We start from the raw sequence: 26,075 nt of genomic DNA, 5'->3' as shown, positions 1-26,075 counted from the left end.
ATGAATAAATTCTTAGAGGTAAATGCTGTGTGCTGTTCTTAATTTTTTAATTCATGTGTGAGAATATTAAGCTTTAGATATTCTGACTGTGTAATGGTGTAAAATGTTGTCTCCCATGGAACAAGACCACATGTAATGATCGGTTTTCACCAGCAGATGGAGCTACACACCATCAATAACAACAAATCTAAATATTCCAGTTCTCAAATAAATGAAACATGAGTGATTGGTGAGTATTTAGTTTATTCTGTAAAGATTCAGAGCTGTAGAAAGGACGACACAACAGTGTTCTATGATCAGACTACTTCCATAAAAATTTTAAGTGATCATTTACACCGCAAGTCCAGATTTCCATTGATGTCAAACCAAAATAAATTTGCAACATTCGACACAAGTGCATACACTGCTGGTAGGAGATCAGACTCCAATTTCACTTTGGATGGTATAGCACCGTTCTTAGCTATTAGCAGCTTGACAAAGATGCAGCTTTATAGGATTCATGTAGTGGATGTATGTTTATATAAACAAGAAAATTCAGAGGAGTGTAAAGATCTGCTCATTTGGCTCTCTAGCTACCACAATGTCTCACTTTCGGTGTCTTGGGATCAAATTGAGAATTTTGCTTTGGAGGATTTCTTTTTTTTTTTCTTTTCCCTTCCAGCAACACCATTTAAAAATGATTACAGCTTAAACATCTCCAACTGTACAAAAGCAGCACAAATTGAATGTTCTTTTTTTGTGTTTTTTTTTCTTTTCACAGAAATAGACTAACAGTGACCACCAATAAACTCCCATGTACTTTTTTTTTCTTCCTCCTACATCATATCTGGACTGCACAGTAGCTGAAAAGCAAGGTTATGGACAAACAGGTCATAGAAACACACAGATGGAGCTGAGTAAGGCAACATTAGCGTGACAGGCTTGTCTGTTCAGTTTGCAGGGCAGTGTAGTGTATTGATCTCCACTGAGCTGTCAATACTTTAACTGTAAAGCAGGGTATTTTTTTTTTTGTTTTTTCCTTATCTTTTTTTTAAAGCATCACTGTCTTCATTAGTGCATTGTTTATAGCCTCTTGCATGTAGCTGAACTGCAAAGTGATTATCAACATTTACTGTATACAGATCCAAAAACATGTTTGATTGCATCTGGACTTACAGTGAATATAGAAGAGTAGATAGATTGAAAACCAAACAACAGAAAAAGTAATAGTCAAGGCAGTGCTGAAACACTTTTTGCTAAAAAATAAAAGTAAAAAATATCACAAATCCAACAATAACATTTTTTGACACATCTCATGTTTGTCCAGTCAGTACAAACCATTATCTATAGTGCATTTTCCATCACACACATACACTTTTATATATTTATATATATTATAATAATTTCTCCCTATTGCCTAAAAACAATACCTCTCTGCCCTATCCTAAGCTGTCTTCTCTCATTCAAGTCAGTTTTCCAGACAGTGTGCGTCTTTTCTTTCTTTTTCTTTGATCCCTCGCGCTGACCTCATTGTGCACCCTCCCCACACGACCACAAAAAAAAACAAAAAAAAAGCGTAAAAGCCTTAAACATCACAGGACTCGAAGGTGAAAAGTTCTTTCTTTTGACGATGGCTGGAAGTGATGGCAGATGGAAGAAGAGGAGGAGGAAGGGTGGGGGTATTCACAGTTACAGTCAGAGTAAAACGGTCCAGCTACAATCACATTTGCTGTCATTACAAACACACTTTGTTCTTTTTTTTATTTTTATTTTCTAGGACCCCCGAGGCCAAAACCAGCTTTCAGGCATCACGTTGCTCGTTGGTGTTTCGTCACACCTCCAGCAGCTCCATCCTTAGGTGATCTCTGATAAAACAAACAAGCAGAATGCAAATTGTGAGGAAGCAGCTGGAGAAATCTGGTTGTGTGGTGTTGCTGTGCAGTCACTTTGAGGGAGGAATAATACAAAAATCAAGCCTTTGTGTGTTCTATTTTACGAAACACAACAAGAGAGATGTATTCACATGTATTAGCACAAGTGCTCAGTCTATAATACAGTGGCTCCTGCTTCTCTAAAAATAGATTCCTAAACAGAGACTTGATTGCTGGAATAAGCTACTCAGCATGGGTACCTGTACACACTTCTGCTTCCTTTCCTGACGTACATCTCATAGCAACTCCACAAACATGTCATGCTTTCATCGCTCCACCTGGCTCACATTCAGAGCTCACCAAGCTTGAAGAATACCACAACTCAAGTACCTGTCTTGATTGGCGTCACGCTGGGATTCGATGAGCGACTCATTTGCCATTTGCTGCTGGAGGTCCTCTCCTCTGTCTGCCCAGGGATCCTGCGGGACTCCCAGCTGTGCGGACTGCTCGGCTCGCGCGCCGCTGCCCTCTGACCTCGTTAGAGCCGGCAACGGGGGGTAGGAATCCTGCCATGCGGCTCGCTGCCCGGCGTTTGGCTCCGCCTCTAGCTGTGCGTCTTCATCAACGGCTTCCTTTCTGGCTGCTGCTGAGTTCTTCTCAGCCTCGGCTTCTGACTCTGAAGGTGGACGCTGGTAGGTCTCCAGCCACTTCAGCTGTCCGTTTTTGTAGCTGTACCGGCTGTCGCTGAACCAGCGCACCACCTCGGACTTGGGAAGGCCCGTTTGGACGCTCAGCTCCTCGTACTGCAGGCTGCTGGGCCAGCGGGTGCTGGAGAACGCTTGTCGGAGGATGTGGAGCTGCTGGGGAGTCTTGTTGCTCCAAGGGGGGGAGAATGAGGAATGACAAGCCGACATCTCAACGTCAGACTTGTGTTCCTGATGAACAATGTCCGATGTAGACTCTGGTTTGCTCATTTTCAGCCTCTTGAAGTTGATCTTTACTGGGTCGCCTTTGTCTCCAACAAACTGGTCGTCCTCCTTAATGAGCTGCTGTAGGATTGACATGCCTTTTGTGGGAAAATCTTTGTTTTTACCCTCATCCGTGATGGATGAGTTACTTTTGGTGATAACTGTGGTGCTGGTGCTTTCATTCGGGCATTTATTTGTGTGGTTCTGGTTTGAGACACCGTCATTTGTTGATTTGGTGCTAATACTGTTATGGTCGGCCCGCTCTGGTCCTCTGTCTTCATTGGGCTTGCTGGTGGTGTTCGCTTCACTCGTGGCGCCGTTGGAACCGTTGGATCCAAGCGGTAAACTGTTGCTTTTGATGTTGGGCTTGCCGGTGTTTTCAGGAACACAGTGCTCGTCATTATTGCTGGGGGCCATTCTGTTCTCACTGTCGGCTAGGCTGCTGATGCTGTGCGCACACTTCTTGGGCTCGTTGCCATTGACGCTGGAATAGCTGCTGATGCTGCTGCTGCTACTGCAGCTGCTGCTGCTTCGACTGCTGCTGGTGCTACTGACACAACCGCTGTTCCCAGCCGCCTCCAGGCCGTTGCTCTTGTCAGGCTCCACAGTGGGTTCCGTACTCTTGCTTTGTACCTGTGCTGTTCGGATGATAGACGGGAACATGGCAGGTGCCACCGGAGCGGAGTAGGACACCCGCGTGACATGGGCATGGGTGGAACTGCTGGCTTGCGTGGCTCCAACGGGCCTCGCTTTTACATTACCGTAGGGAAGTTTGGTCACCTGGAAATTTGGTCCTTTGGAGCCTGGGTGAGCGGTGTGGTGGGTTATGATGTGATTGCTCTGGCGTGGTGCAGCAGGCTGCTTCTGGGGCGCTCCGCCTTGGAACACAGTATTGAACATCTTCCTCCGGGCCTCTTCGATCTCTTCCGGAGACCAACTGATGCCCTGCTTTAGCCTTTGGGCCGTAAACCATAGTTTGATTTGCTCCTCTGGGAACTCTGAAACCACAGTCAAGTAGCAGAGCTCGGCTTTGGTCGGGTATGGGAACTTGCCAAAGGATGTCTTGAGAAAGCTGCTGGTGTCCATAGCGGCATCGTAGGTGGGGATGCTGCTGAGGGGGATCATCACCTTTGGAAGATCTTTAATGGAGTCCGAAGAAAGCGAGGAGTAAAGGGAGGGACTGTGCTGGTGAAAGACTTGGTCGGACGCCGTCGTGGTAATCACGTGATTGATGGCGTTCCTCGGCATAGCTGGGGCACCAGAAAAAGCCCCATTTTGGAGTTCAGGCACATTAGTATCTACATCCTTTCCCATGTCTATCTTTAGTACCTCCACAGTGTGAGAAATCACTATCTTTTTGTGCTCCCCCTTGGCTTTCATCATCTTTGCAATTGGTGTTTTGGTAAGGGAGATCCCGGACTCTCTGTAGTCTTCTCCGCTGTCCGTGAAGAGACTTTGCTCCACAGTTGTGACTCCATCTCTCTTGTTGACACTGAGTGAAGCAGTAATTAAGCCCTCCATTATCTTAGGATGGGAGTTGGCATTGTGTAACGCAAGAGCCTCAAAGCGTACAACTGACACCCTGCAGTTTAGGCAGTAGAAGGTGGGCTGGGCCCTGAAGTCTAAGTGGCAGTTGTGCATGTGATCCAAAAAGTAGTTCAGATCTCTGGATTCAAACCTGCAGGCCACGCAGCTGTATGTACCTCCTTTCTGCGTCTCACTGCCGCTTTCTGATCTGGAGGAGCTGGAGACGTGGCTCGTCTCCTCTCCGGAGATGCTCAGTATGCTGTCCTCTGGGATTGTTGGTAGGAGTTCTGGTAGTGAGCCCAGAATGATTTCCTCACGCAAATGTTTGGATTTGGATGGTATCATGCAGGGCACAGTGGATTTCCTCTTGCTGGCCATAGTGCAGCTTTTTGTGAATGGGACTGCGAGTGATTGGTTGCCTGGTGGGATGAGAGCAGAGGGTGGGTGGATTGTGGAGAGGGCTGAGTGAAGTTTAGCGTCATGGACCAGCCACTATGATATCACAGTGTTTCCTCATGCCTTCTCTCACTTCCAGAGTCCCGTCACATGGATCAGTAGCTCCGTGGAAACCTGTGAGAAATGGGCACAAAAAAAAAGAGGAGCATGTGACCGTCAGCACACCCTCACTGTGACAGCTGCAGATACACAGTAGGACAGCAATTATAGAAAAAAAGCATTTTATATAAGCTTTATGTAACCCATGCTTAATCATAAAGTCAGAATAAAAATCCTTTTTCCCCTCATATGCACAGAAACTTGAATGAACATCATTTTCCCTCATGTTTACTTTGTTTCTCAGCATTTAGAGCCACATTTCATAGAAAGATTAGACGAGTTTTGTTTGTGTTTATTGTACCTTTATGTTTTTACATTCTTCTAATTATGCGATTGCTTAAATGTCAGCAGCAATGTACTCTATTCTTGTTTAAATCAAGATGGTGTGGCATTGTTTAAAAAGAAAAAGATTTTCTTTCTTTTAAATGTGACTATCAGAAGGAAAAAAAGTCATTAAAATCTTTCAGATTTTCTGGCACAAAGCAAATAAGCCAAGAATGCACAAAACATTTAATCATCTCCATGCAAAAAATCTGACAAAGACATACTAAGATTGAAGATTTGAAGCATTTTCTATTTTAAACAGATTTGTATCACTAACAAAGGATTGCCAGTGTTCTTTATTCTTGAACTTTGCCACGTTTAGGCTAATTATCAGATGCTAAAATTCAATTATATTCATCCGGCACCAAAAACTGAGTGTGAATTGCACTACTGCACAGGGAATCTATTGCAATAGGTCGCCATAGAGACACTAAAAACACGTAAATGCTTGAACTCTGTTAATCATACTTTAAATACTTATATTAAAATTTGTGTTTCATCCAAATATTAAGACTTTAAAATACCAAATGTTGTCTGATCTGGACAAATCCCACATGCAGCTCCTTTTTTTTTTTTACATCAACAGTGTAGGTGTGGCAAATGCAAACAAAAATATTAGTAAAAAACTGCTATGGGTGCGTCGGAGGCTGTCACTTATAAACCAAACTTAATTTCTTCTCTGTTTTATTTCAGTTATAAAAACACTCATTAAGCTCCGCCGGACTTTATGGCTACCCGGAGGCGTGGCCTCTGCAGTTGTTCAGACCGCTCACAGGTCACTAAGCGAATTAAAGAGACAGGTTCAGGGAGCAACAAAAGCAAAAATGTCCGCTCTGATCCAATGGAGGCGATTACTTGAGTCATTTACCCTTTTTTTCTAGCCTGATTTTTTTGTGTGTGTGTGAGGCACAATTTTTGTAGAAAAGTATGCTACGAGTTGGACACATTCATACATTAGATCATAAATCATAATTTTCACCATCTGACTCTATTATATTATAATTTCTCTCTGTGGATTATTAAAGTATTTCAGCAAATTATTTTAAAACAAATGGAATTAAAATGAAGCTCTTTACACTCTAATAGAAATGCAGATGCCAATTTGTCTGTCCTTAAAAGCTTTAGTTCTGGCAAAGGGTGGCTACTTTTAGTTTCACTCAGAGCAGGTAAGTGGTTTGTTGGCTCCCACGAGGAACTTTAGATTTGCCTCTTGCTGCCAAATTAGATCAATCCTCACATTAATGTGCATATGTCGCAGAAGTAGAAAGGGGTAACCTGTGTAGTTGTTGGCCTAACTGATTGCACTCAACAATAGAAACCAAATCCCTAAAAGCATCTAAAACTAGAAAAGGTGAAAAATAGAAAAAGAGACAGACTAAAGGAACAACAAATGAATGTAAGAGATGGATGATACTAATCTCTAACTTGAAAGCAAAGGTAAAGCCATATGCAGATGATGCAGTGTTTTCTAACTCCCTGTAGAGCCGGTACAAAGATTTCCACAGTTTAAGCTATTAAGCCAATGCTTTCCATTGTTTTAAATTAGGGCAACAGAACCTATTTCAATCAGTCTTAGAATTACACGTTGGTCTTTCCCACCTAATGATTCCAGATCTGCTAGTATTTCAGGGGGAAAAATTACACTCAATTTACAACTTGTATGTTTGGGCTCAATGGATGGGTGCAGGAAATCTGAGGGGAATTAAGTTTTCATTACAGGAAAAAATCTGGAGCTAGAAAGACAACAATGCAGATAAAGGGGTATTTGTGGTTTAATCTTTGGCAAGAAAAAAAAGTCTAGATTTCAGCACAAAAAGGCTGAGTTTTAAAGGTTTCTGTTAACCTCCACAGTCAGAGATGTGAACGTCCTGAAAATCCATCTAGATACATTGCATGTCCAGATAACTTTCACAAACGTTTCTAATTGTCCCCCTTGACTGTATATGAGAATTGGACCTAGTGAGTGTGTCATTCCCGTTTCCTGCTTAATCACCCGACATTTTATCCCCTCTCCTCTCGTGTTCCAAATAGGAAGTACCTGCAGGTTCCAAGATTGTCAAAATTTAAAAAGACTTCTATTGAGAAATAGTTAATTGTCAGAATAACCATTCTTGCTCTGATACATTCTTCTTAACATCTTCTGTGTAATCCTATTTTTTAACAATATTTTTTCTTTATTAAAAGTTATTCAAGTTATAACCTGACCAATCAGATGCCTCGGTAAAACCATGTGGTGCCCACTGGACTCACTTCCAGCATTTGATTGACAGATTCTCCCGAGCTGCTTTCAGTGGATTGGTGTGGACTTCAAACAAGTTCACTCATGAGTGGAGACAGTAGTTCCTCTAAAAACGTGACTCAGACTGACTCGGACTAAACACAGGTTTTTTAAATGGCAACAGAAGATTAGAAAGCCACAGTGATGGCTTTGGCCTGATTTCACGAGGGCCAGAGGTAAGGCATTTTCTATGAGTGACGCCAACACCTCGTTTTGTCCAGGGAAATAATATACGTCTATGGTCATCTAAAATGATTTACTTCTGACTCCAACAGAATTAAGTCGATTCAGTCGCCATTTTTTCGCCATACGGACACTGCCATATTGGAGCTAGTGATTGGTCCGAGTCGGTCTCAGTCATTGTTTTTTCTATGGCAACCAATCTCACCAATCAGGAGTGAGCTTGTTGGGAGACCACACCCCTGCTACTTAAAGGTGTCCAACACAAAATCTGTCAGTTAAACATTTTGACAATGGTTTGTGGAGGCCAGGAGGCACCACAAACTTTGTTAATGCATCTGATTGGTCAGTTTATATCTTGCAATAAAAAAACCATATCAATTAAAAATAATTAGGATTATTAAGAACATGGCTAATGGCTATTCTGACAAATATAATTACTGAGTAATAGCTGTTTATTTTTCCATAGAAGTCTATGGGATTTTGGGTTTGTGGAGCCAGCAGGTACTTCCTGTTTGGAACGGCAGGTGGGAGGGGTCACTCAGTCCAGTTTACATATACAGTCAACGATTCTTACCTCAAATAAAAATCAAGACTCGGTTCAAATTCTTATAAACAGACTTTTAATATGATCAATCAAAATTCCTTTGTAAGTGTAGATTGTGACTCAACCTCAGAACCTTGAGTGATAACAGATGGACGTCTAAGAACACCGTTACTTTAATTAGGCTGTCATTAAAAGCAAGCTTTAAATCACACAAAATGTGCAGAACAGTCATAAAAGCTGGTTACAGCTGTTAGATAAAAGCAGCTCGATATATCATGGTTTCATCAAAATGGTAATTATGAATTAATTAGCAAGTAGCTATGTGTTAAGGACCTAACATGTTAAAAGTAGATCTGAAAAATAGGAATTTTGGAAAATATTACACTGAGCCAGATGTGGAGGAAGTGAGCGGCTGCACACACACATGCAGACAGTGATCTGTGTGTGGGTGTGAATCTTAAATGAAAGGAGTTGAAACGGTAGTCCTTTTTCTTTAAAACAAGTATTTTGAAGTTAATTAAAAAGTAAGGTCACAAATGCCCGCACAAAAGAAAAAAACCTCACTATTATGTTAAAAAATATAATAATAATAAAACAAAAAGCTACAATTTTGGCACAAGGTTATTTCTACACTAAAATGACACAAAGCTCCAGTTTTGAATTTGTGATTAAACGTGTCAAGGTAATCTACACAAAGCTCCTTTGAAGTGAAAGTCGTTTTTGGCTTGGCTCTGAGTTGTTCTGCCTGCCGGTTTTACAGACTTTTGTTTAGCCGTCACTTTTTATGAATTCACACACAAAAAAAAGACTGTAACAATCACGCAGAGCCAGAAATGACAGGCTGTGATATTTGATTTTTTTCTCCCCGGAGCCATAGGACTGCCTGCTCTAGTTTTTAATGATATGTGACATCAGAATTATTTTTAGCTTCATTGCAGTCATAAAATCATTTCTTCAGAAGTGAAGGATCAGGTGATGCGTAGTCCGTTTTCGGGAAAGGGTTAATGCTAGTAAATAAATGCATTTCACAGAGTGGCTCGGGGATTTCACACCCATTGAGCGTGATGTTCTCCATCATCATGCCAAATGCCTTTAGTCTTATCAACTCGCATGTATGGGAGGTATGCACAGGGGTTATGTTCTGCCTACAAGAGTCTACCCGTTATGTTTGTTTTAAAGCACACAGTGCTGCTCTGGATATTGATTTACTCTGGTCTGAAGCAGACGCACACCAGATGCATGACTGTAAATGAGACTACAGAAGATGCACTGGACATAGTAGAGCTTGGAGCTGGATGGCTGTAGTGCTGGATGTGTGTTGCTGCTCCTGAAGCTGGAGGGACAACAGCGCAGTTTAGGATTTGATTTTCTCATGAAGACATTACAAACACATCTGAAGCCGCGCACAAACTGCCGGCTTTGTCAGCGTCATCCCACATTTGTTCAGCGAGCAGCATGGAGATGCATTCATACAAACAAAACACGCCGATCAATGAGGGAGCAAACCCATCGGCAAACAGCTTCCACAAGCTTTTCTGCTACGACAGCTCTAACACTGAGGATGGATATGGATCGCTGCTGCAGCCTTTTATAGATCACCTTTTTGACATTATTATTTTAAAAAAGTGTTTTTATCTGGTTACACTGAGGTGAAGCTCTCAGTTATTCCATCCTGGAAAGAGCCAACCATGTAAAACTAACGAGGGTGGAAAAGCAAAACAAGTGGAGACAGAGCTGTGCAGCCCGTGCCCTTTGCGTGAACCTTTGACACACACTTGCACTCTTGCACCGCCTCGGTATTTCGCTCTCGTCCTCATTTCAGAGTCTGGGGATGCATTGATGTGTGGTGTGCCGCTGCAAAACTCTCATCCCTGCATCTCTCCACACCACCCTGCAAACTTACAGTCCTGGGAAAATCATCCACTGCTTAAATTCAACAAACACACCACTACAAACCTGCTCTGTGTTGAAATTCAGCATTCCTCGCTATCTTCGCTCCGTGGCTCACTGGTTAAAAAAGAAAATCCTCTCACATACTTTCTGGCCATTTCTTTTTTATTAAATTTATTTTGGCCACAATGTTTATGGACTGACTAGCACTTTAACAAATGCTGGTTTTACTGCATCCACGTGCGCGTGTTCACCGTGGCCAGCTGGATGGTAAATAAAAGATGAACCTGTTCCAGAATTAAAACCCTCAAACGACTGCCCAGCGGTACACAATGATCCCAAACAAACCGCCATGTCGTCCCGTTAGCTGCCGTCTTTTAATTTCAACTGACTGATGCTGCTTTGTGACAGAAAAAACTCCACTAAACTAAAAAAAAAAAAAAATTAGGTCACCGACATCTTATGCAGTAATCCTGGTTCACTGCATCCAGACGCGGGCATGTGCTGTACGTTTGGCCGCCAGAGAGGTCATGATATCGTCTGACAGCACAGTCTATTAACCCCTGCTGAGGACAAGGGGGCGCTGAGTTTGTTCTACTAAATGAGACCAATGCGTGTCTGAAATAAAGATAATGACATCCGCGCTTTACTGACAACAGTGTCTCAGTAAAGAAAAAACGCCACTTTCCGCATGAGAGGTCCCTATATATGAGCCCGAAGTTGGGCGAGGTTACGTAAGGAATCAGGTCACCTATCAAAAGAATAGCTGGCTTTATCTGGCCAGAGCGACGTGCGATGAGACACAAAACAAAAGCTTCCCAGACAGAGGGCCTCTGAATGGTTTCCTCTGAAAGGCCGGGCCTTGTGTTTCAGCTACAAGGTAGACGACGCTCGGATAATCGCTGCCCTGGTGTGTCGTATGTCCTCGCTGTGGCTCTGTGACACACGCAGGGAAGAAAGTCTTTTCATCACGGAAGACCGGAGGAGACATACAGCATCTGAAGTGACGGAGAAGTGGCTGGGCTCTCAGACGAAGCCTTCTGAACACCCACGCTCAGCGTGAGCAGGGAGAACCTCTTTCTCTGGACGGGACCCAGGTTTCATCCAGTCAACTCCTCCAAAACAAGCGTTTCCAAACAAATGGGATTAGGTTTTGTGTAAATTCGGATGGGATTCATATGTTCCACCTAATTTAATAGCAGCTTTTTTCCTGCAACACTGTTGTTTCTAAGAAAAAAATGATATTAACATATCATTAATATTTAATTGAGCTTTCTATACTTTTCTTCTTGAGTGTGTTGTTCCCATTTGACCAAATCAATTAAGAGAAAGCAGCATGCTTCCCTCCCCTCATCACCTCATAAGCTGCTGCAGTAATTACAATAATACAACATAAAAAACAAGCCCAATCTCCAGTGAGCTGCAACCAGCAGAAAAGGAAGGCGAGGCTGCAAAGTGGCAGCTAGACATTAAAATTTAATTCAAAACAGTCCACCAATTCAGACGCTGCAAGATAGCTGGGTCACCTACAGCTGACACGAACAAACAGAGATTGGTGTTTTTGTTGTGCCGCCTGTCACATGAATGAGAATGTGAAGGCTCCGGGAGGAGGGAGGACAAAGGAAGACAAAACTCAGATGTTTGGGACTGAAGTGAGAGAATGACTGATGATAATGACAGGCTGTGCCGCCTCAATATTCCTCCCCGCTGACACCGCACAGGCGCACACACCCTTTCCACACAATCTCCCTCCTCACCTCGGCAACATTTAGCACCTGCACCTCTCTGAAATCGCTCCCTTTGAACTGGGTAACTGGCGAGGAGAGTGTGACAGTGACGGAGGAGCTGAAAAATAAATAAAAGCAGAAATCCTCTCACTGATGACAGCGTTTGTTTTGGGTGTAATCTGCTCTGACAGTGATCTGTGGCTGTTTTCTTAAAAAAAATAAAAAGCTGTTGGGGGTTTTGGGGGAAAACTCCTGGCAAATACATTTGAATGATCAAAAATATCTGCCAAATCCAGGTCCATTAAACAGATTAACGTCATGTGAGTGGATCAGCTGGACACCAAAAATAAGACAGAAAAAAGAGAGCAATTACGGCCCCACGCAGAGGAGATACTGGGAACAATGGCGCCTCGGCTACGAGGGAAACGTGACGTGGAGCTGCGAGGTTCTTGATGACGGACTGTTTGGGTGTCTCCTGCCTCCTCCGCCGCCGTGCGCCTTCCTTTCAGGGGCGCCGTTTGGCTCCCAGCAGGAATAAGTTGCGAGCTCCGGTGGTGCCGAAAAACGATTCAGAATGATGAGGGGTCATTGTTACAGAGCTGGCGTGGGCCCTCACGTCTGAAGACACTCTCGGACATTTCGGGGTGTTGCCTCCATTGTTTCCTTCGCAGGGGCGTGCTTGTGTGAGACGCAGGTGTTGCCTGCCTGTTTGTCCTTCTCCCCATAACACACAAAAACACGCTCTCCCCCCTCTTACCTCCACGAATGCAGCCTCGTCCACCGGGGGACCGGTTGGTGGTGCCACTCATGTGTTAACATTGCCATGGCAACCCCTCTCTTCCCCTTGCCCACCACCCGGCACAGTCCCTTGCACAGAACCTTGTAAAAACAAACTTAATTTGCAACCTTTGAGGTCCGAGATTCCATTTTCTTTCTTTTGGCGTTCCCTCACGGTTGTTCGGAGACATAATAAGTGGAGCTCAACGGCTACAGTTAAGTTTAAGTCGAGGGCTCGCACATCAACGTCTGTCGGGGCAACTTTGCTCTGCGTTTTAGGTCACTGTTGACATCTCACATGGTTCTTCAAACCGTCTGTCTGCGATGACTTTAAACAGAAAGAAGTCTGAGCCGTGCATCTTTTCACGGTCGTTTGGCCGAATAACTTTATTCCATTTTGAAGCGAAGACAACAGGCTTTCAGTTAGCAACTTGAGAAGAAAAGGAGGAAAGATGGCGGCGTGCGGCACATGGTACTGTCCATTCTAAAATGGCTGACATTACAGCCTCTTTAAACTGCCAAATGCCAGCTCCTGCTGACCAAACCTTTCTTGCATGGGACAGAAAAAGAGGCAGCCCCCCCACAACCCTCCAGTAGCCCCGAGGTTTTTTTTTCCTTTCTTTCTATGCTTTTTCTTTTTTTTTACAGTGAACAGACATTTCTTTTGGTTGGAACTGTGCAAATATGCTGGTGTAGCGGCGCTTTTCAGCTACCGGGCTTCAATGTAGTCCGATGACAAAAGCAACAACAATAAAAAAAAATAAAGGATGAAAGACCCGAATAAAAGTAAACCTGTGTGGAACGCCGAGCTCTTTGAGAGGAAAAGTAGGACTCGCTGTTGTTTGGGGAGAATTTTCAGTGAGGATCAAGAGGTATTTCGCCACCAGGGATCGTGTTTGCATAAAACAGCTTTAAAGCAGATCTGGATATTATTGGACAGCTCCCTTTTCTCCTCTGAACTCAAGGAATGCTTCGCTCTGTGTCTGTTAAATCTGCAAATCATGACCATATGACCTTCCTCGGCTGGCACCAAACTCATTTTGAGCTACGGGAGTCACACAAAAACAGGGAAATCACAACAAACCCAGGATGGAACGGTTTTCCAGGTACGTCTGACAGGGAGTGAATCTGCTGACCTGCTGCATTTGTGTCCCTATTTACAAACACTTTGCTAGCAAAAAAAAAAACATGAGCTGTGCCTAATTGCAGGAGAGCAGGATGAAAGGCAATATGCCTGGCCTCATTAGAGCAGTTCCGAGAAGAGAGATGGAAGACCGTTCCCAGGGATCCACAATGGGGAGTTCACATTCCCCTGGTGTGAGCATCCTGCTGAAAACCTCAACCTGGTCTGGAACAGCTTTTTTTTTCTTTTTGGGCTCATCCTTTATACCTGCACTTTACCTAAATGCAGAAATGGAACCTGGGTTGTACTTTCTCTGCTGTGGGGTCCAAATTCTCTGTGGATCATGGTAACAGAACAGTTGCAAAGTCATTTCTTTGACCCAAGTTCTCAATAACAAGATTACATGGTTAAGCCATTAAAAAAAATCCTAAATTTAGCAGTGATTCAAGCTGCCTGCTTGGATCATTTGGAGCTGGCTTTGTGTTTTTGGACACTGGACCCGCAAATGATTCACGCAGGCAGCATTAGTCAGCAGCACAGAGGTCCCCCCCCCCGCTACCCCCTCCCCAGAAGGCAGAGGGAGACACATGGCAATCAAGCTGGGTCAATATTTACGCACAGATAGAGAATGTGCCACACCACAACACTATCTGCTAAAAATGATCTACAAAAGGTGCAGCTTCTCTGTTTGGAGGTGCGCGTGCTTCTGGGCGCGTGTGGCATGTTGGAACACAAGGAAAATTTTGGGGGGGAAATGAATCCTGCTGTGCGCAGAGACACGGGCCTACCTTATCGCTCTGGCACGAGGAGGAAATCTGTGAGCGATCAATTGATGGAAATTGATAGTTATTATTTTTTCTCCCAGAATAAATACATGAGTATTTTTGAAGAGTTTTAAAAGTCTTTCTCAACTAAAGAAGCGCACACGCACGAGCACAGTGTGGAAATGCCGCGTGTTGTGCAATAAAATCGGCAGATACGCCACATAGTAGAGCGCGAGAGGAGCGCGCGTGCAGCCCGGCGGATCTGTGGACCAACTGTGACAAACTGACGAGTTAACCCGTTTGGCTCCGTTCACGAGGCTGTCAGGGAAACACGCGCGCGGAGCCCAAAGCGATCGGGCACTCCACATAACCTTATACCCCCCCTCCAAAAGAAAAAAAATAGAAAAACCTCCACCCCCCCTTCCTCCACCTACTGTCGCCATTTTATACATTGGCGACTTCATCTAAACTGGCTCCACCACAGCGCCAGATGAAAACGCAACAGCGATATATCATTTCGGTAAACAACTTTTGCGCTCGCACCTCGTGGTAACAGGGCGGTTTCAGTGTTTTTGGCGTTTTTCTTTTTGGAAGAGTGGATGTGTTCTTACCTCAGCGGTCGGTGGGGAAAAATGGAATCCGACATTAATATATAAATGAATTATTTTGGACAGGCTCCGATCGTTTCGCTTTTGGAAGAAGTCGAGGAGCAGGGGGTGGGAGCTCTCCTTAAGTGAACCCGGTGAACTGGCGTGAACCCGTCAGTGACCACGGTGAGGAACATTACCTTTCCACCTCTCAGCTGTGCGGAGACGGTAAAAAGAAGAAAAAAGAAAGTACGGTCGGCAGTGCAGGACGAGGGAGCTCCAAAAAAAAATCATAGCGAGTGTATTTCCTATGAACACGTGATGCGGAGCGTCATCCAAAATCCAAAAGCCCTTTCATCTAAAAAATTGGAGAGGGGCGGGGATGATGTGTATGTGTGTAAGTGTGAGTGTGTGTATGTGTGTGTTATCTCAAAAAAAGAGGAAGGTATAGGCTGATCTCTGGGCACATTTGGGTACATCGCTGCGCGTCAGAAACTGCAGCACCGCCCACCCCAAAAAACCCTCAACCAATTATTTTTTACTTTTTCTGTAAATGGGTTTTCAGAGTCCAAACAAATTCCCTGATGCGTGTTACTATGGTTATGTGGGAATATTCGTTTTTAGGCTCCTGCCTGTCAGGCGTCGCGCATAAAAACAGCCATTTACGCACAGGCTCCTATAATGGCAGGGTAAGTTGGGCAGATGCGCCGCAGCTGTAGCGTAATTGCCAGACTGTGAGTTCAGCGCAGGATAACAGATTTCTCTTAAAAGAATGATCAATGCTGAGTTGGTGACTGTTCTGTTCAAATGATATGCTTTGCGATCCTCGTGACCTTGCCGGCCTGCCGTGCGTAAAAGCGCACAGTCAGAGGCGTTAAAGGGAAAGAATCAACACTTTCTTTGCCATTAAAAAGTCTATTTTTTAAAATTATTTTTACAGAACCAAGATAAAGTCACCTCCACAGACATATCACCAATCCAATGTGACTGATTTAGGCATCAGGCCGTGCTGGGTGTAACAGGTGGGTGGACTGCACTCTGCCTTCATCATAAATAAAACGTTAATGTCTTCTGGGATGGATGAACGTGCTGGGACACTACGTGCCTCGTATATTTAGGGAAGGTGGATCTCTCCGTTTATCCTCCTGACTGAATTCAGCCTGTAGCTGTACAAGGAGAGATTATCTATGAAGAGGATGAGTCACCTACCAGCAGAACAAAAACTAAGCCCATGCTTTTGACCTTCATTAGTGCAGATGTGCTACATGTGAATCTGTTAGGGCACAGTCTAGTTAAACATATAGAATTATTTGCCATCATGTTTGACCTATTGGAGAAAGCAAATCCTTCCAAGCATGACAGAAGGTTTCTTTAACTGAGCTGAATTATTACTAACCAGTCCTTTGAATGAGTCCCACTCCGATCATCTTTTGAGCTAATTTAAAGTGTTCTCAGTAGTCTTAATAATCATGATTATTAGGGTGTGGTATTGGCAAAAGTCTGGCGATACGATACATGTGATACGATACGTATCCCGAAATTTTACAAAACAGTCAATATTTCATTTTTTTTTCTAAGATTAAGACTTAGAAAAACTCTATCTGAACATTAATACTCTGAAGTTCAGCCGAACTTTGGTCCGACTTGTTTTTAGCATTTTGACTGAAGCTCTGTGCACAGTGCGGCGCATGTGCATGGTCTCACTTGTTCTTACATGAGCCACAAACCACCAAAATCTGCATGTTTATACATCACTAATACAAACTTGGCACAGATTTTTGTCTCAGTACTCATCCTTGGTTAAAACAATGTTATGTCTCATTTTGTTATGTATAAACAACAACAACTGGATTATGACTTCATAACACAAGTACTAATACAAATAGTTCTCACGAGATCTTGTTCTTGTTTTGGTTCATGTAGAGCTGCTCAGTGAAACTTGGTGTGGTGTGTTGTCAACTAGGGGTTTCATTGGAAAACTAAAGTAAAACGCTGTACTACGTGTTATCTTATAAATAATGAAATATTGTTTTGGCAACATTTTAAATCGATACAAGTATTGCAATATTTCATTGAATTGAATTTTCTTACATCCGTAATGATAATGACATCTTTATCCCTAATCCAAAATAAATAAATAAATCCTCTGTCATTTTCTAGGACATGATTTCTGCAGTACTTCACTTGAAATTCACCTGTGAGTTGTGAGTGGGACTGTTGAAGTCCCATTAACCATTTGTTTTACATGCTCTCCCGCTTACAACCCCAACCTAACATTGGCGCTCCAACAAAAATGGTGCGCAACATAAGCACTTATCAAGCCAAATAGTTTTGGGCCAAATTCTATTTTGGATGCAAAAAACAAGGACGTGCATGGATCTATTAGTCTGCTTAAAAAGTTACGAGCAAATAGATTTTTTCTGATTCACAATGATTTGAATAAAGAAATACTCTGAAATATAACTTTAAGCTAAATTTTATTAATATATGTCCTCCATCATGAGAAAAAAAGAACTTGCTAAAAAGACCAAAAATAGGATTTTCCCTGGACTGAATCTTTAACTCAACCAAGGGAGCAGTATTTCCAACCACTGAGCACAGATTTACAAAGTTGTAAACTTGAATAAAATTGCCCAGAGACAGATTCCAATTTAATTTCATTCACGATTGCCTTTTATTGGTTTTGTGACAAACTGTGTACAAGTATTATTGAAAATATTTAAATGATGAATAAATTAAATGAGCTTTTTAAAGCACAAGTTTTAAATGAAACATATTTAAAGCTTGTTTGAAGGTGAAAGGTAATTGAATTAGTTTGCGAGGTTACCAAAAAGCGTCAGAGTGAGTGCTCTTCCCTATTTGCTGCTCGTTTATTACCTGACTGGAGCAGAGCGGAGGGCTCGTCCTGGAGACTTGTTTGCCTCCAAATGATCCAATGAGAGACGACTATCGCATGACTGACACTCATTTCAGCCAATCAAGAGATGCTATTCTGGTTTGACAACGTTTAGGCGTCCAATAGGAATTCAGGACGAGAGGGAACGGAGGGAAACGTAAAAATACAAATTTTTCTCCCCGTAGGTCAAAACGTTACCTGTCTGCCGCTGTCAGGGAGGAGTAGAAGCCGCGATGGCGCTGTCTCAAATCATAGACGATTCTCCTCTGAGGCTGGGTCCAAACCACGCCAAGAACGACGGGCCGAACCTCCAGGAGCTGTACAACGAGCGGCACCGACTGGCTCTGGAGGAGTTACTGTCAGGAGGGCTTGAGAACTTTCAGGAGTTCCTGAAGCGGGAGAGGATTCCCAACTTTCTGTCGGACAATGAGATCCAGGCGATCCGGAGCGCCGCCGTGCCCCCGCGGTGCGTGTCGCTCCACGGGGACGAGCCGGCGCTGGAGCAGTCGCTCAGCAGCTCGATGGACTGCTCCTCCGTCACCTACTTCCCCGAAGTGTCTGACGTGGAGCCGCCGCTGCTGGAGATCGGATGGCCCGCCTTCACCGCGGGGTCTTACCGGGGAGTCACGAGGGCCGTGGCTCACTTCCAGCCCGGCTATGGAGAGAACATTTACAGCTGCAAGGAGGCTGCCAGGCGCATGATTAGAAGCGCCAGAGAGGTAGGAACTACAACAGATAAGAAAAAGTCACTTTGATAAAACTGACTTAAATGACTCCTTTAATATTTCATCTACACGAATATTCTCCTTAAATAAAATCAGTTTCCTTTTAAGTGTGTAACAATTAATACATGAATCGATTTCGACATGTTGGTAATTGAATTGGCTTATACCTACGGTGGCCCTGATGTTCAAATCACTGACACCCCCCCCCCCCACACACACACACAAATCATGACAATTAAATCAAACAAACACAAAAAGCATTACATTTTAGAAAACAAAACAAAATTTCAGAAACCAAAGCATTACAAAAAAAGCATTTCTTTAAATAAAATTAATTTCCAGAAAGGAATATTCCATAAAAGAATATTAAAAAAAAAATCTAAAACATGTTTTGTGAACAAAACATTAATTTCCAAAATCAAATGTTTAAAAAAGAAAACCATTTCGGAAACAACATTAATTTATAGTAAATGACACAGCATGTTAATCAAACAAAAAGCCTTTCATGAACAAAATAAATGTCCAAAACACTAAATGATATGTTAAAAAGCGAAACAAAACGAGAGACCAGAAAAGGTATGTTTTATGGGACGTTGCTGATTGAACGATGATTTCCAGTATCACTTAATGCCAAAGGACTTCCATTTAAAATGACGGACGAACGTCATCATCCAATCAGTTATGTCGCATAGTACCTCCCTTTTGTGGTTTTTCATTTAATTTTGATTCTGTAAATTACTTTGTTTTTCCAATATGGTTTTTCATTTACAGACACAGAAAAAGGTAGATATTTATGGGGCGTTGCTGATTGAATAATGATGTTTGTCCATCATTTCAACTGAAATTTGACATAAAGCAATCCTAGATATCATCTAATCAGCGACATCCCATAATAATTCCTTCCTTTTCCGAGTTCTCCTTGTGTTTTCTTTTTCTAATATTTCAGTTTGTTTTCTGGAAATTGCTTTTGTTTTCTGAAATAATTTTGTCATATTGGCAACCACAAATTATGATATGAATCAAATCGTTAAAATGAATTGTTACGCCCCTGGTTTCCCTAAATCCCAAAGCTGTTGTGGTATTCCTCAGACCTTGGCCACAGTATCTCAACATTAAAGTGAAGAAACTGCAGAGAAAACCAAACCTTGACTTTATTGTTTTTAGGCAAGTCACGTTTGGCAAAGACTGATTCCTGACAGAGGCGCATGAATGTGATTTGCAGCTTTAACTGCACCTTAGGCCTGCAAGGAACCTGTGTGCCAGATGTGTCTTGACTTGCTTTTGCTCTCCTCCATCTAACTGTGCGTTCTCTCAGTATGAATGTCTGTGTATTTTATCATTACACCTTGACTTTACTCTCTCTTTTACATGTCTGTATGTGATCGTGTGAATAGTCAACCATAGTTAAATAATCAACATTAAGATACACCTCAAATGACACATTTGTTCAGTTTCTTTCCTTTAAAGACTCACTCCAATGGAAATAGTGTTTTTAAGATGTTTTTGAAGCATTGTTGTGTCTTCAGGCAGCTCCTTGGTCTTGGTTATAGTGGAATTTAACTGTTTGAGGTTGTGGACAGGTGTCTTTGATATAGATAACGAGTTTAAACAGGTGTCATTACTACAGGTAACGAGTGGAGGACAGAAGAAGAAGTTACAGGTTTCTGAGAGTTTCTGAAATCTTGCTTTTTTGTTGGAAACCACATACTTATTTTCTAGCATAATGTGCAAATAAATTCTTTAAAAATCAGACTGGGATTTTCTGGATTTTTAAAGAAATATTATTTTGTTTCCCATAGTTGAGGTAAACCTAAGATGAAAATTACAAGCCTCTCTCATCTTTTTAAGTAGGAGAACGTACACAATTAATGACTAAATACTTTTTTGTGCCACTGTAATAATGAGAGAGCTGTTTTCTGAGTATATAGTCACTCAAATCGTTGTGAATCAAGAGCAGACACAAAAATACAGTTGGAAAAAGCTTTGTAGGTGTGTCCCTGCTCCACTTCATTCTGATCCATCAGCGTCTTTGTTTATTGCTGCTCGCCGTTTTTATTGCAGCTTTATTAAGAGATTTCTTTATATTTTAAATCACTTTCATTGAAGATAAGTTTTATGAAAACCTCTAGTATTGTATTATTTGTATTTTGTTGTTTATGGGTTTTTTTTGCATTGTTCATTTTTTTTTAGTGTCTTATTTTTACTTTTTTTTCTGCTCTGTTCATACACCTCGGGCTGTAATTATGCTGTGTAATCATTTTGAAGTTCTACTGAAACAAACAAACAAACAAACAGGAGAACGTGTAAACGGATGGTGGGAAGTAGGGGCAGGCTTACTCCCCACCAAAAGTCACGCCCACACTCAGAGGTGATTGTTTTTTTTTTAATTTCTGCCGCTCTGCAGAAACTATGTTCTAGAGCACGACACAAGTTTCTTGATTTAGTCCAAAAACAGCATAATCATAATTAAAATACCACTAGAAAGTAGTGCTGGTCAGTATTACAATACTTATCGTGCAGACGATAGAAAAGTATATGTCGTGCCATTTCTCTTCTATCGTTTTCATTTGTTTATTTTCGTTGCTGAACTTTTTCCAAAAATGTATTTTCCTACTAATAAACTTGAAACTGTTGTGCACTTGTGACAATTCAGTTACATTTTACTTGGAAAATATAAAGTCAGATAAAAGTAAGTATTGACATTTTTGTCATTTTTTTCTGAGAATACCTTTATTCTGGTATATTGTAATATGTATTGTTATTATGATATAAAATAATTTAAATAATGATATACATTTTTTTTCCATATCGCACAGAATTACTAGAAACAGTTTTAAAATAAATCAAACAATGATCAGAGCGCGTCTTTAAAAGTAAGAGCGAGAGCCCAAAATGTGAGTTCTCCTGACAGCAGCATGTGGATGACACTTGACTGAGGCGGTAAATCAAAGATAACTTGGTATGCTCCCTTTGTGGCATTCTGGGAAATTCCAGTCCTCCCCGTGAAAAAGAAATCCGGGGGATTTGGGGCGGAAAAAAGGACAAAAATCCCTTCAGTGCATCTACTTTTCTTCAACAAAAAAAAGTCATTTGTTTGCTGACCAAGCGTTGTGGCCAATTTCCATGGCAACGGGCCACAGTCAATAGAAAGCTCATCAGCGCACACATTACAGGGAGCGTGTCTGACGGAGATTCGCAGCTCTGTTTGAATAAGGCCCTGTGTTTAATAATGATGAAAGCTCAGTCATGTGCTGCGAGAGCACCGCCGCCGCCTTAACACTAATTTGATTATATTACCTCAAATTTGCTGCAGGTGATAGCCGTAGTGACCGATGCCCTCACAGACCTGGACATCTTCAAGGACCTTCAGGAGGCCTGCACAGCCCGCAGGGTCCCCGTCTACATCCTGCTGGATCAATCGTGTGCGCCAGCTTTCCTGAAGATGTGCAGGAACCTCGGCATTCGCCTGGACGACCTTCATGTGAGTGGTTGTCATGGTTAGGCGGGGTGTGGCTCTGTGGGCGCAGCATGAAAATCAGATAGCAGAGGATTAAAAATGTTTCTGAATCCCTGCAGCTAATGAGAGTGCGAACCATCACCGGTACGACTTATTACATGAGATCTGGAGCCAGGATTACCGGGGAAGTTCACGAGAGGTTCATGCTGATCGATGGGAACAGAGTGGCTACAGGTTCTTACAGGCAAGAGTTTAAGCTTTTTAGCTCAATTATTACTAATTCATTTGCTGTTTTTTTGCCGCAAGTGTCAGGGTTTCCAAAAAATACAAGTAATCCAATCAATTTAACTGAGAACTCATAATAAACGTATTAAATCCAAGAATGAGTTCTTCTCTAAAGCAATTTCTTGTCTTTTTTTTTCTAATAAAAAAACTAATTTTGTTTTTACTCATCAATTTTAGAATTAATATTTATAAATTAGATGTCTTTTTTATTTAAAAATAAAGGTAAAGGGATTTTTTTTCTTTCTTAAATCTCACTACAATCATCTTTTGATATATTGTGAAAGTGTTCAAAGTGGTCTTTTTTGAGTTTGATTTTACAGTTTTTTGGCTTAATTAAAAAAATAGGATAGATAGAACTTTAATTGATCCCACAATGGCGAAATGTATATGTATATATATATACAGACGTGGACAAAATCGTTGGTACCCCTCATTTAAAGGACAAACCCACAATTCTCACTGAAATCACTCAAAACTTATAAAGTAACAATAAATAAAACACCTGTGATGTCAATTAAAGGACACACCTGAGTTAATCATGTCACTCTGGTCAAATAGTTTTCAATCTTTCATTGAGGTACCATCATTTTTGTCCAGGCCTGTTTCATTAGTTTGTTTTTTTAAATAATTATGTTAATCAACAATTCAAAATTGATGGCTGATTCTGATTGTTTAATTTTAAAAATGTTTTTATTTATTGTTACTTTTGTAAGTTTCAAGTGATTTCAATGAGAATTGTGGGTTTGTCCTTTAACTGAGGGTTACCAACAATTTTGTCCACGTCTGTATATATATATATATATATATATTGGTAAAAATGATTGTTTTCTATTCATTTTCTTAACCCTCTATATTTCTTTCTGGGTCACGGGGTTGCTGGAGCCTGTCCTGGGTACTGTTGGGCAAACCCTGGATAGGTTGCCAGTCTGTCACAGGGCAAAACCACTCTCAGTCACTCACTTTAGCCCTTGTGCTATCCAAGGCATGCAAGTCTGATCAACTGGTCCCACAAGAATGACACATTCTCAATACCAACTCATCACAAATGGACGTGTGGTTCAGGCCCCTCCGCGCCACTTTTTGATGTTTAGTGTCGCGAACTTGTCGTTTTTGAACTTGCTGGCTGTTCACGTTAAATCAGGGGTCCCCAACCCTCGAGATATGGTATCGGAACCGGTTCTAGTCTGAGGGTTGGGGACCCCTGATTAGCATCTGTGGCCCGGTACAAAGCAGCCCTCGGACCAGTACCGGTTGGGGACCCCTGATTTAATGAAAACAGCCAGCATGACAAAAAACGATGAGTTGGGAACACCCAAAAGTGGCGCGGAGGAGGTCGAACCATACGTCGATGTATGACTAGATGGTAGTGGGAGTACATTGACGAGATAACACAAGGGTTAAAGTAACCAATTAATTGATTAAGCATGTTTTGGACAGTGGGAGGAAGCTAGAGTGCCTGAAGAAAACCCACACATGCATGGAGAGAGGTGGAGTTTGAACCAGAGCTTTTGTGCTTTGAGGCAAGAGATCTAATCACTGCGTAACCATGGAGATACAATTGATTTCTAGGTTTTTTTTTCTTTTTTGACATAGTTTACGCAGAGTGGCAGTAGTTGATTAGAAATTCACACTGAGTTGTGGGCGGGACTATTGCAGCAGAGTAACCCTGCCTCCTGGTAGGTTACACCCCCTCACAACTCTAACCTTACCGGTGCAACAAAAAGGGCGAGCAATATTGGAGCTTTCCAGGTGTATAGATTTGAGCCAGATGCCATCTTAGATGACAAAAACCAAGACATACATGGATCTAGTCGTTTACAAGTGGATGCAGCATAGAAGGGAGCTTGTGACCCACCCATTTTTGAAACCACAAATAAACTGCATTTTTTGTCTGCTGGTGATTCACCACAATTTGAATAAAGAAATACCCAGAAATGTAATTTTATTATAAATGTTTTATATGAGAAAAATTTCACAATAACATGTTCAAAAAAGCAAAAACTGAATCGGAGTGGGTCTTTAAGTAAACACTTTATTTGGTTTAAAATAGTCATGAAAAGTTTAAATTCACACCGTTCCTGCTCAGCGTGAATTAATCTCCTGATTTATGTCTGTATTATTTAGGTAATCCTTGTTCTCTCTGTCATTTTTCTGTCTACATTTGATTCAGGTTTAACTGGTCCGATGGTAAACTGAACAGCAGCAACCTGATTGAGCTCTCTGGTCAAATCACGGAGAAGTTTGATGAGCAATTCCGCATCCTTTATGCCCAATCTTTGCCTGTGAACAATCGTGGACATTTAAGTTTCTGTGGTAGCAGCCTCTCCGAGCCCCTCCTCATCAAACCGTCGGTGGCCTCATCCCCACATGTGGTTAGAGATAGACACGCCGAACCAGTCTGCGTGACGAGCACGCCCTCCCGTAAGCCCCGAACACCAGCGCCGCAGCCTCAATTTGATGGCTCGTCTCCAGATCACGGTAAGACCGGCACCGCCGCCTCCGAATCCGTGGATGGAGACTGGAAGCAGCAGATGCAGGAGAAGATTCTTGCCGGCTGCACGACGCAGCCTTTCCCTGCAAATCTGATCTCCTGCCACGCCTCAACGCAGACCAGCCAGTCAGTGACCGACAGCGACACCCAGACCGACCTGCAGCTAGCGCAGCAGACGCCAGCAAGCACAGCACCAGTCCACAACTCCTCCTCCGGGCCGGTCCCGGCCACCCAGGCAGCTCCAGACACCACTTTAAAGGACTGCTTCCTGGAACTGACCAAAGAGCGTCGGTATCACTACTCTGCCATCCGCTCCAAACTGGAACACATGGTGACCGCCCTGTCTCAGAGGCCAGAGCTGGCCGATGTCACCAATCTGACTCAGGGGCTGGACGCCCGGAGGCAGAGGATACACAAAGAGCGTCTGCAGGAACCAAATCCCAGACTGCCTGTTGACAGCATGGGCACGGGCACGTGGCCAAGAGCCAGATGTGCACACTAGCTGGTCTTCAGGGATTTGTGAGCTGGAGGGTGGCGAGGGAAGCAACATTCCTCTCATTTGAATTAATGCTTTTGGCTCCAGAAGTCAAATTTCAGATTTTTTAAAATTTTTTCTTTACCGTCTACTGTCCTGATGGTGTTTAATGTTACAGTCCTACTGAGAGTGGCAGAAGACGAGATGTATTTTCTATTGATGAATCTGCTGTACTGAGAGAATGTACTAAGATGTTTTCTTTAACTCACCTGAACGTGGTTTTGGAGAGCAACTGCCTCCCGTGCCTTAAAGAAACAAATAAATCGGTACTTCTCTGCATTGTTTTAACTTTTTTTTAAATGTCATACTTGTGAAAAACAGCTCTGATCTTTGTGCTGAAGCAAAAGGACTTTCCAAAGAGACCAAGCACACTCATGCAGTTTCGTCCTCAGACAGTTGCTCTGAATCTGGAGAAAGAGCTGCGCCGTGGATTACTGGCAAAGATTAGAACGAGTGCTAAACACACACACAGATGGCTTTTTTAAATGATTCACCGCTTGCTTTTATATTACTCTATATTCACTGTCTGCAGATTAATTCAAGCAAACATTGACAGAGAATGAAGAGATGCTGAATTGAGTTTAATATT

The 26,075-nt window shown here is 42.4% G+C and overlaps 2 protein-coding genes across 6 annotated transcripts; one reads left to right on the top strand and one right to left on the bottom strand.

Annotated features, from left to right (window-relative positions):
* Window positions 1-223: 223 nt before the first annotated feature.
* si:ch211-232b12.5 (zinc fingers and homeoboxes protein 3) lies at window positions 224-18,324 on the bottom strand. 3 transcript variants are annotated; one of them, XM_024271243.1, is made up of 3 exons: window positions 18,192-18,324; window positions 2,241-4,915; window positions 224-1,844 (listed from the first exon to the last, which is right to left on the bottom strand). In XM_024271243.1, the coding sequence occupies exons 2-3, from the start codon at window positions 4,721-4,723 to the stop codon at window positions 1,811-1,813; spliced, it is 2,517 nt and encodes an 838-aa protein (XP_024127011.1). In that variant the 5' UTR covers window positions 4,724-4,915; window positions 18,192-18,324; the 3' UTR covers window positions 224-1,810. The 3 variants fall into 3 exon arrangements, with proteins under 3 accessions (XP_024127011.1, XP_036067665.1, XP_024127010.1); XM_036211772.1 differs by lacking the exon at window positions 18,192-18,324 and adding an exon at window positions 15,298-15,619; XM_024271242.1 differs by lacking the exon at window positions 18,192-18,324 and adding an exon at window positions 15,122-15,258.
* On the top strand, window positions 14,549-25,763 carry fam83d (family with sequence similarity 83 member D). 3 transcript variants are annotated; one of them, XM_024271248.1, is made up of 6 exons: window positions 15,150-15,283; window positions 16,038-16,119; window positions 18,179-18,712; window positions 22,032-22,199; window positions 22,295-22,419; window positions 24,631-25,763. In XM_024271248.1, exons 3-6 carry the CDS (start codon window positions 18,227-18,229, stop codon window positions 25,451-25,453), a joined length of 1,602 nt encoding a protein of 533 aa, XP_024127016.1. In that variant the 5' UTR covers window positions 15,150-15,283; window positions 16,038-16,119; window positions 18,179-18,226; the 3' UTR covers window positions 25,454-25,763. The 3 variants fall into 3 exon arrangements, with proteins under 3 accessions (XP_024127015.1, XP_024127016.1, XP_024127017.1); XM_024271247.2 differs by lacking the exons at window positions 15,150-15,283; window positions 16,038-16,119 and adding an exon at window positions 14,549-15,030; XM_024271249.1 differs by lacking the exon at window positions 16,038-16,119 and having other exon boundaries at window positions 15,158-15,283.
* The last annotated feature ends 312 nt before the right edge of the window (window positions 25,764-26,075 follow it).

Source organism: Oryzias melastigma, linkage group LG5 (assembly GCF_002922805.2).
Source record: "Oryzias melastigma strain HK-1 linkage group LG5, ASM292280v2, whole genome shotgun sequence".
NCBI lineage: Eukaryota > Metazoa > Chordata > Actinopteri > Beloniformes > Adrianichthyidae > Oryzias > Oryzias melastigma.
The sequence above is the reverse complement of the archived record's forward strand: the minus strand, read 5'-3'. Positions and strand labels throughout refer to the sequence as shown.